Genomic DNA, 10,897 nt, shown 5'->3' on the forward strand with positions numbered 1-10,897 from the left:
TTGTCTAGCCCATCCCTGACACCCAGCTTCAAAAGACCCCTCAGCCCCAACATTCCCTATCACATCTCTCCTAAAGTCTTCTCTTCCTTTTTAAAAATTTTTTCTTTTCTTTTGCTTTTTTGGAGGGCAATTGGGGTTAAGTGACTTGCCCAAAGTCACACGGCTAGTGTGTTAAGTGTCTGAGGTCAAATTTGAACTCAGGTCCTCCTGACTTCAGAGACAGTGCTCTATTCACTGCACCACCTAGCTGCCCCTAGTCTTCTCTTTCTAGGCTTAACAACCACAATTCCTTCAGCTGCTTCTTGTGTGCTGTGGTGTAAAGACTCATGACTGTCCTGTGGACACTTTCTGCTTTGTCAGTGTCCTCCTTAAAGGGTGAGGGCCAAGACTGACCACAGATGGGGTCAGACCACAGGAAAGGACCCTGTGTGCTGGCCTTGTTCCGCTGTTGACTCTCCTTGAGCTGTAGCCTGCTGAACCCCAGATGTTTTCCCACATAAACTGCTCTCCTATCTTGTATTTGTGAAGTTGACTTTTTGAGGGCAGATGTAAAACTCTCTAATTATCCCTACTAACTTTTGTCCTCTGAGATTCAGCTCACCACTCAGTCCTGTCAAGCACTCTGACCTCCTGGTTCATTCACATGCAGGGGTCGCCCTCACCCCAGGTCTGTGCTTCAGGCTTAACAAGCAGGCCAGCGATACTTTCCTCCGAGTACCTCAGGGATCCCTGGAGTGGCATCCGCAGCAAGCTCCCTCCACTGTGACACACACCCACGGCGGCACGCAGATTCAGCCTTCTGGGTGTCCAGACTGTAGGCCAGCGCTCTGGGCACTGCGACACCCAGACTCCTCTTAGTGTGACTTGGAACAGTCACTTACCTGCTCTGAGCATCAGTGAACACGTGTGTGAGATGGGGGGCCAGGCAGCAGCTAGAACGGAGGACCTCTGGCTTCTTTTCAGCTCTGAATCTAGGATCTGTTTGTGTGTGTCTGTGCACACGTGTGTGTGTGTGTGTGTGTCCCTGCACATGTGCACATTCACAGACACACGCATTCACACACAGACACAGACACACACACTCTTTTTTTCCCTCTCCATTACCTCATTTTAGCGTTCTGGCCTAGACGTAAGGTGCCAGTTTTCAGACCAATAGAACGGTGACAACAAATTCATAATCATAGTTTCCTCAGCATTTTGTGATCACAAAGCACTTAATCGATCCTCACTACAACCTGCTGTAATATACTGTGCAAGTTACCACGAGTCCCATTTTGTGGATGAGAAAACCGAGTTTCCCAGAGTTGTAATGGCTTGCCAGGGCCCCTCAGCCAGCGAGTGGCACTTACATAAAGTCTAGGGCTCTTTCTCTTCCCTGCATGTCCTCCTTGGCACTCATGGGACGTGGAAGGCAGGACCAAATATGCAGAATTTGTTTGATAAAAGGAAGCCTGGTGCCAGGGCTGAGTTAGGAGACTTCTTGGTGTTGCTGGAGCATCTCTCCTGCCCAGTGTGAGATTCCTGGCTCCTCTTAGCATCTCCCACCGTCCCAGTTGAGGAGAACAGCTGGCAGTATCACATCTGGGTGACCTTTCCTGCCTCACCCTTGGAGAACATGGCCTCGACAAGATCACCGAGAGCCCCTGCTGAGATGCATGGTGCAAGCCTCCCTCTGATTGACGGCCCTAGGAAGGGGACTCTGCAGGTGATCTCCAGCTGTGTTCAGTCACTGGGCCAGCAGCCACATTCAGGATATCTTTGAGACTGCTTCAATAAAGGGGAAAGCTGCCCAGAGCGGTTCAGAGCCCTCCTGGCTGCCAGCATCCAGGGCTGCAGAGACAGGGGTGGCAGGCAGGCCTCCCCACCCAGTGTCAGGCCCGAGATGCACTGAAATCTTTGCTTTAGGGGACCCCCCTGGTTCTTTGTTGCCTCTTGGAAGCTTAAAATGTGGGGGGCCGGAAAGGAGCAAGAGAAGGAGGAAGAAGAGGAGGAGGGGGGACAGGGGGAGGAGGCAGCTGGCTGGAGTTCAGATCATTTTGCTCTAACCAGCAGGCAGTCCTTTCACAAATCAACAAGCCCTGAGTGGCCATCATTACTGCCATAGGCTTCTATTTACAGGCCCGGATTTGGGATGCTGTGAGAGAGAAGGCACTTTGGTTTTCCTTCTCCCCTCTCTGCTCCCCCATTGCTCTCCCTCCTTCCTGCCTCTCTGTGTCCTCCAGCCATCTTTCCCCTCCTCTTCTCCCCAGCCCCTCTGCCTCCTCTTTCTTTCCTCTCTTCTTCTAGCTATAAAGCTCTGTCACATCTGTCACCTGATTCACATCCTGTAGCCTCTGAGGATGGCAGCTCTTGTCATTCCCCCTGTACAAATGTGGAAGGGACATGCACAGGGGCTAAGGGATTTTTCTTGAGAGTTCTTTGAAAGATAAACGCTTGCAGGCTCTCCTTGGTCTAAAAGCACAAATTCAGAAGCGAAAATTCAGAGCTTTCTATGAATATAGACTTTCCAAAAGGGATGGGTTCCAGGGAACCTTGAGTCCTTCTTCTTGAGCTGCTCACTCCTGTTTGAAGACATGCCCCTATTGCTAATTTGGTGAAGCCTCCAACCCCAGGCATGTGCATCCCAGGAGCGCACCTCGGGGAGGACTTTCAGAAAGAGGGATCCCTCTTTCTGAAAGTATTGATAAAGCTCCTGTGAATCCGCAGCCTGGAACTAGGCCCTCAAGGAGCCTCTTGTAGACTCAGCTCCCTGGGTGGTAGAGAAGGGAGGGCGTCTGTGCAGATAAGGGAGCAATCAAAGAAGATCCGGGCCCTTGAGGGTGTGAGGGAGGGCAGTCCTGGGAGATCGAGACCAGGCTGGCAGAGAGCTTTATGGCCATTGCCTTCTCCTGCCCAGTGCTCTCTGGGCCTCCTTTTACAGATGTCACACCACGCTTAGCCAGGCTGGTCGCTTCCCCAGGTACCCACCCTCCTGCCCATCTGAGTACCTAGAGTCAAATACATCTAGGAATAACTGGAGGTGAGGAGGTCGAGGCCAGAATATTGGAAGGGTCTCCACCATGGAATGTGGTCAAGGATGGTGGTGAGAGGTGGGGTGGGGAACTAGCCTGGAGAAAAAGGTAGATGGCTGGGAGTGGGGAGGGCTAGGGGCAGGGTCTGGTGATGGGAACTTCCAACTGAGGACTGTTTCCTGTATGATAGTGTCAGGGGAGACAGAGCAGACATTTGCCCCTTTGTCACCTGCTGGAATGACTGTCACTGGATAAGGTGCCAGGGGTCCATTGTCTTCCAAGGATAAGCAGGATCTCAGTGACTTGAAGCTATAGATTACATGATTACAAAATCTGGGAGTGATCCAAACTTGGGAGGGGGAGCTGGCAAACAAAATGACCTCAATAGGTGGGAACAAAAGGGCAAATCAAATAAGGGGAATCCTCATGAGGGAACTTGGAAAGTCCTGCCCTGGGTTAGAAGAATGGACAGCCCAGGTTTGGGGTGGGAGGGGTATGTTTGGGTAGGAAGCAGCTTGAGTGGGAAGTGCTGGGGGGTTTGTGCCCTAGACCTTTCCCATGGCCAAACAAGCCCAGTCAGGGGAGGCAGCCCTCCCTGTGACCTTGGTCTGGCTCGGGCGTATCATGCGGTCTGGGCACTACCTTGTCTAAAAGACAAAAATGACCCTGGCACAGGAGTTCACACAGTGAGGCCTGGTGATCCTTGCCTCTGTCCGTGCTTACCACATTGTTTTTCGATCATGGCTCTTTGTTGATTGGTCCTGGCCACTTCCTGGGTGGGGGATTTCCTGAGGGCAGGGACTTTGTCTCTTTCCCCACCAGGCTGCTGGGACATGGTGGCTACAGAACATGGTGTTTTGCTGAATTGAATTAAATGCCCAGAAAAGAGCTGGCAGCTTATGGACAGCAGAGCCACCTCCTCACCCTCGTTCTAGGCGAGGAGCAGTGGTAGATGGCTGCTATGCCAGCTTGCTGCTGCCCTGACCTCTCCCCCCCCCCCAATGCGGGCCACTGTGACTTTACTTTCCCCCCAGGGAGTTGGGCACCTGAGCCTCGGATTTCACAACCTTTTCTAGGCTCTAATTGTAAGTGATGATGGAGCCTGAGAGAAAATAAAACACCCTGGGCTCTAAAGCTTCTGGCTGTTTGTTTTCTACTCTTAGCTCAGTGCCCGGCCCCTGCTGCCCACCTGCTTAGTGTTGAAGGGCTTTTGGTTGGTGAGCTGAAAAAGCTTTTTCAAAATTAAACACAGAGAGGACTTGGCAGCAGAAAGAGGTGATTCCCTGCAGGCCCCAGGGCCATCTTATGGCCCAGTTATTAATACTAGATAATTCTGTCTCAGAGAGTGGGAGGTAGGAGGGCAAGGATTATCCCCATTGTGCAGATAAAGAGACTGAGGCTCACCAGGGAAGTGACCCACCCAAGGCATCACATGCTGGGAGATGATGGAGCTGAGCTGCGCTTCTCTGGGCCCCACACAGGCGATCTGTAGGACAACTGCACTGACCGTGATTATGTAGGAGTTTACAGACCTTATTTCAGGGGTCCTTGGCAGGCAAGTACAGTAAAGTCGCCATTGCCAGTGAGGATAGTGGTGAGCTCAGAGATGCCCCCAGCTGAGGGCCCTTGGAGCCCTGCGGGTACCCCCCATCCCGGGTTCCCATCTGCACTTGCCTTGGATTGATCTGTGTTTTTACCATCCTTTTCAGGAATAATACACCAGATGAAAGGCGACTATGACACAGCCCTCAAGCTCCACAAGGCGCACCTGTCCATCGCCCAGGAGCTTAATGACTACGCGGCCCAGGGCCGGGCCTATGGGAACATGGGCAACGCCTACAACGCTCTGGGCCTCTATGACCAGGCCGTTAAATACCACCGGCAGGAGCTGCAGATCTCCATGGAGGTCAACGACCGTGCCTCTCAGGCCTCCACCCACGGGAACCTGGCTGTGGCCTACCAGGCACTGGGGGCCCACGACCGCGCCCTCCAGCACTACCAGAACCACCTGAACATCGCCAGGGAGCTCCGCGACATCCAGAGCGAGGCCCGCGCCCTTAGCAACCTGGGCAACTTCCACTGCTCCCGCGGAGAGTACGCACAGGCGGCACCCTACTACGCGCAGTACCTGCGGCTCAGCCCTGAGCTGCAGGACATGGAGGGGGAGGGCAAGGTCTGCCACAACCTCGGCTACGCCCATTATTGCCTTGGGAACTACGAGGAGGCCGTCAAGTACTATGAGCAGGACCTGGCCCTGGCCCGAGACCTGCATGACAAGCTGAGTCAGGCCAAGGCCTACTGTAACCTGGGCCTGGCGTTCAAGGCCCTACTGAACTTGGGCAAGGCCGAGGAGTGTCAGAAGTACCTGCTGTCCCTCGCCCAGTCTCTGAACAACCCCCAGGCCAAGTTCCGAGCCCTCGGCAACCTGGGGGACATCTTTGTCTGTAAAAAGGACATCAATGGCGCCATCAAATTCTACGAGCAGCAGCTGAGCCTGGCACACCACGTCAAGGACCGGCGGCTGGAGGCCAGTGCCTACGCGGCCCTGGGCACCGCCTACCGGCTGGTGCAAAAGCACGACAAGGCCCTGGGCTACCACACGCAGGAGCTGGAGGTGTGCCAGGAGCTGAGCGACCTGCCGGGCGAGGGCCGGGCACATGGCCATCTGGCGGCAGTCTACATGGCACTGGGCAAGTACGGCATGGCCTTCAAGTGCTACGAGGAGCAGCTGGAGCTGGGCCAGAAGCTGAAGGAGCCGGGCATCGAGGCCCAGGTCTACGGCAACATGGGCATCACCAAGATGAACATGAGCGTCATGGAGGAGGCCATTGGCTACTTCGAACAGCAGCTGGCCATGCTTCAGCAGCTCAGCGGCAGCGAGGCCGTGCTGGACCGGGGCCGGGCCTATGGCAACCTGGGGGACTGCTACGAGGCCCTGGGCGACTTCGAGGAGGCCATCAAGCACTACGAGCAGTACCTGTCTGTGGCACAGAGTCTGAACCGCATGCAGGACCAGGCCAAGGCCTACCGCGGCCTGGGCAACGGACACAGGTGAGTGAGCGGGAGAACTGCCTCTGCCCGAGGCGGGGCTGGGGCTGCTGCAGGATCTGTGGGAGCCCCCAGCGGCTCAGCCAGGCTGCCCAGAGTCAGCTGGGGGCACAGGAGGCCGAGAACAGGTGAGTGACAGCAGTATTCCAGCACTGGGAGGTTCCTTCATTAGGCGTATCAGGACACTGAGGTCCAGAGAGGGGACAAGAGCTACCTGAGGGTTGAGTGGGGCCTAGTGATCCCAGCTCCTCATTACATGGTGCTGTCCATCAGTCTGTCATTGGTTCTCCAGAGGCCCCAGAAGGTCAAGGCTGCATGTTTTCTGCTTTTACTTGAAGGGCCTGAGACTTCCAGGGGGTCCCCTCTTTACCCCACAGATGACAGGCCCCCTGTTCCCCAGGAGCAATCCTCAGACCCATCACCAAAAGGCACCTTAGAGACTAGCCAGGGCAGCCTTTTTGTTTCACGGAGGAGGAAGAAAAAAATAAACCTTCAGAGCAGTCAAAGTCCTACAGCCAGGAAGCAGCAGGGCAATTAGTAGCCCCCTCTCAGAGGGGCTCCCAGAGCCCTTGGGGCCCAGAAGTCCATCCCACAGGGGCTGGGCTGCTGATGGAGGAGCCTTTCCAGATTCAGCCAGGCCTGAAACAGCCTTCGGGGCCTTGTCTGCAGAGCCCACGGCCTCGCAGCCATGCTGTGCAGGTGTGGCTGTCCTCATTGCGTGGTGGGGAGACCAAGGCTCAGAGCCAGAAGGCCAGGTCCGCAGCAGTCACAGATTGTCAGTATCTCCTTCAGATGCTGGCTGGGTTGGATGGTCTTTGCTTCCCTTCCCACTCTGAGATTCCATGGGGTTCTATACCTGTGCGTGCACATGAAAGGGGCTCAGAGCTCCCAGAGCTGGGCAGGGCTGAGGGCCAGACTCAAGCACCACCTGAAGCAGGCACAGAAAAGCTGTGGCCGGAGGATTCATAGCAATTGTAAAGTGAACTTTTAAGAAAGAAGTTTCAACTGTAGTGAAATAGAAAGTCGGGGACCTGAGAGCTCCTGGCCCATCATTGTTTCTATGAATACGTTTCCATTTCCTGGCGGGGGTGGGAGTCCCATTGGGTCCTGCGGTCTCGGGACAGTCAGCACGGACTGATTTTTTGGTGCAATCCCCCTGGCTCTCACGCACAGGGGACAGAGGTGGTAGAAGCCCTGCTAAGTGACAGTGACAGATGGACTCCCCTTCCCCAGGCTTGGCCACGTCTGCACCTATACAAAATGCTCTCCCCCTTTTCTGTCTCCCTCCAGGGCCATGGGGAGTTTGCAGCAAGCACTTGTGTGCTTTGAGAAGAGGCTGGTGGTGGCCCATGAGCTGGGAGAGGCCTTCAACAAGGCCCAGGCCTACGGCGAGCTAGGGAGCCTGCACAGTCAGCTGGGAAACTATGAGCAGGCCATCTCGTGCCTGGAGCGCCAGCTGAACCTGGCCAGGGAGATGAAGGACCGTGCCCTGGAGAGTGATGCCGCCTGTGGCCTGGGTGGCGTTTACCAGCAGATGGGCGAGTATGACACGGCCCTGCAATACCACCAGCTGGACCTGCAGATAGCAGAGGAGACCAACAACCCCACGGGCCAGGGCCGTGCCTACGGCAACCTGGGCTTGACCTACGAGTCTCTGGGCACTTTCGAGAGGGCTGTGGTTTACCAGGAGCAGCACCTCAGCATTGCGGCCCAAATGAACGACTTGGTGGCCAAGACCGTGTCCTATAGCAGCCTGGGCCGGACGCACCATGCTTTGCAGAACTACTCACAGGCCGTGATGTACTTGCAGGAAGGTAGGTGAATGAGGGCTTGCAGGGCCAGCCTGGGGGCCTCCCACGGGCCTATCTGCACAGCCAGGACTCATAGCCCCCTAAGGGTGCACATGGGGAAACTGAGGCCAGGGAAGGATGCTCAGAGCTAGGAGCCTGAGGTGTCTTCTGCTCTAAAGCCCTTATTTTACAGATGTGGAAATTGAGCCCAGAAAATGGGAGGACCTTCTTGAAGGTCATAGAATGACAGGGTGTGCTGGACCTAGTTCCAGCTGGTTCTAGAGAGTCGATTGTTAAATTTTCAGTGTGAGCTTTTATACCTTAGAAATTGGCAAATGCTGCAAATTGGGGCTGGATTTATTGTTTTGTGGATTGTCTAAACTTGAGAAAGTGATGGAGGGAGATAATGCAGATTAAACTTAAAAGTGTGTCCTGTGGACATTTCTTTTCTCAGAGTTGTTCAATTTTCCCAGCACAATCCTGGTGCCAGCGCTAAGCTTAACCTCAGGTCTCCTGGTCCCTGGGCCTGTGCCCTTTCTGCTAAGCCAAAGCTGGGTCAGGTGTGGCACATGTTAAGTTTGTGAGGTCCTCTGCAAGCGGGAAAGTCTCCCAGAGCATGGGGAGGAGTTTGATCTGTGGGCAGTGGAAGAATGAGAGTCTCTTTGCTGACTGGTGAGCCTGTGAGCCCCATGGGCTCCGGGTACTCACAGAACCTGTGTCCTGGCTTGCTTTGTGTGGGACTGGTGAGGTTTTCTGAGGCCTCAGTTTACCATTGAGGCAGCTGAGGCAAACGGATGAAGTGACTTGCTTTGGATCACACAGCTCCCGTCTGGATTTGAGCTCAGGTCTTGCCGAATCTTGGGCCACGGTGGAGGAGGTGGGCACCCCTCAGCAGAGGCCACAGGGCTGTTCTTGAGGGCGTTCTTGGGCAGGTCTGGGCAAGACTCGGCTGCTGAGGCCCTGCCCACTCCAAGGTTGGAAGTTACAAGGTGATCTGTTCTTCACCCCCTCCAGGACTCCCCGCTGGGTGGGGGGAGGGTCACCCATTCCCTGCTCCTGGGTTACTGTGGCGGGGGAAGGGAGATTGTAAGGCCCAGTTGCTGTTCTTTGTTTGAGAATCGTCCTCTGGAGGGCAGAGGCTGGAAGGTCGAAGGGTGCCTCTTCCCTTGACATGAGACTGGGCAGTGACGTGCCTGGCACAGGTCACCTGAGAGGGTCCTGGTATCCCCACACAAAGACCGAAAGAAGGCAGGCAGCTTGTTCCAGATTCCATAAGGCTGCAGTGGCAGGGCCAGGCCTCGAGGGCATAGGCCTGGGCCTTCTCACCAGCCCCTGCTGCTTCTCTGGGAAGACCCCCCTGAGTCCCTGCATTTTGCACTGGGAACCTCTGGCATCCTGGGTGCAGGGTTGTGGCTGGGGGTGCCTACTTTCCTGTAACCTTGCAGTTGCAGAATTCAGATATGCTGGCAGTGAGATCCAGTCGAATTTGTCAAAAAAAAAAACCAAAAACTCAAAACAAAAGCCAGGCCTCACATTCAGCCAAGCTCACAATGGCATTTCAGCTGCACTCCTTTGTGGTTCCTGAAACATGGTCTCAGTGCAGCAGCCGGCTTGCCAGGACATTCTGACATAACTCAGTATTTATGGAAAACACTCGAGTACATTTTTATTGTCTCGTTCTCTTTTCTTGCCATCTTTCAGGGCTTTAAAAGACTATTTGTAGCATTTCCATGGTATCTGCTACGTGAGTGTGCCCAGCAGAGGAGTGTGTGGCAGATGCTTCCCTCTGTTAGTCAGATCCGATTCTGAGCCCTTCCAAACGGGATGGAGCCCGTCCAGGTGCAGCACACCTGGAGAACATGTGCCGGGAGGGCTCCGCCTGGCTCAGTGGGGAGCCCAGGCCATGGGCCATGGCAGAGGCACCGCCTTACCTGGATGGGAGGAAGCTGTTAGGGTCCGGAGGCGCCAAAGTGTAGAATGGTGGAGGTCAAAGGGCTCTTAGCTGTGACCTGCACCAACGTACTGACCAGTGGGACTTGTCCAACATCCCACAGCCCGCTGGTGGCAGAGCTATAGCATGAAGTGGATGTGCCCCCCAGGCTGGGGCTGAGGTACTGGCCCCACCCACGCTGCCAAAATGATGTTACTACAGTGTACGTCCGACCTTGTCATCCCCCTCCTCAGTAAGCGCCAGCACCTGACAGTCAGCTAACTACAAACTATTCTTTTTGGCCTTGACAGGTTTCCATAAGCCAGCTCCTCCCTAGCAGTCCAGCCACACTGGCCTCCTGGCTGCTCCTCACACATAGCCCTCCATCTCCCACCTCCTTGCCTTTGCACTGGCTGTCCCCCATGCCTGGGATGCCCTCCCTCCCCACTTCTGCCTTTTAGAAACCCTGGCTTCCTTTCAGACTCAGACTTTCATGGACTCCCTGCCCCTTTCCACCTCCTCTGTGGGTATCTTGTCTATACCTTGTTGTACATATGGCCTCCCTCATGAGGATGGGGGGGGGGCTTTGAAGATGGGGACCATTTCTGCTTTTTCCATAAAATGAGGCTGGTGGCAGCAGCTGCCTCATATAATGTGATGTGGCCCAGCCTGGTACCTAGTAGGTGCTTTAGGAACTCTCACATGACAAGGGCTCGGAGCTCTTCTCCCAGGAACCCTTTGCCCTAGGCCGCGTTCATGTTGTCCTCCCCATTGTGCGGATGAGGAAGAGGGAGCCTCCATGGGCTCTCACAGACTTGCTGTATCACCAATACAGTACCCACAGTGACTGCTATGAATATGTAGGCGTATTTCCAGATTTGAATCACAAGACATAACCAAGATGTTTATTCATATACCAGAAAGCCAAATCCACCATGATGATAAAGAAGCTGGCACACATCACCAGTGCAGGGAGCACCGCCATCCCTAAGCCTTCCCTCCGTCAGGCCTCCCCACAAATGAGCTCCCTTAGGCAAAAAGAAGCTGGTACACATCACCAGCTGGTACACAAGTGCAGGGAGCACCGCCATCCCTAAGCCTTCCCTCCGTCAGGCCTC

At 54.9% G+C, this 10,897-nt stretch overlaps 1 protein-coding gene across 2 annotated transcripts in view; it reads left to right on the top strand.

The window, feature by feature from the left end:
* Window positions 1-10,897, top strand: part of TTC28 (tetratricopeptide repeat domain 28) — a 712,524-nt gene that overhangs the window by 562,955 nt on the left and 138,672 nt on the right. For both annotated transcript variants that reach the window (XM_069081377.1, XM_069081378.1), the window contains 2 exons: window positions 4,721-6,062; window positions 7,350-7,873. In XM_069081377.1, the coding sequence (XP_068937478.1) occupies window positions 4,721-6,062; window positions 7,350-7,873 (1,866 nt within the window). The remainder of the gene's footprint in view (window positions 1-4,720; window positions 6,063-7,349; window positions 7,874-10,897) is intronic.

The sequence above is a fragment of the Petaurus breviceps genome, unplaced genomic scaffold (assembly GCF_028583685.1).
Source record: "Petaurus breviceps papuanus isolate PSGF00001 unplaced genomic scaffold, PetGlider_PUasm1.0 99, whole genome shotgun sequence".
Taxonomy (NCBI): Eukaryota; Metazoa; Chordata; class Mammalia; order Diprotodontia; family Petauridae; genus Petaurus; species Petaurus breviceps.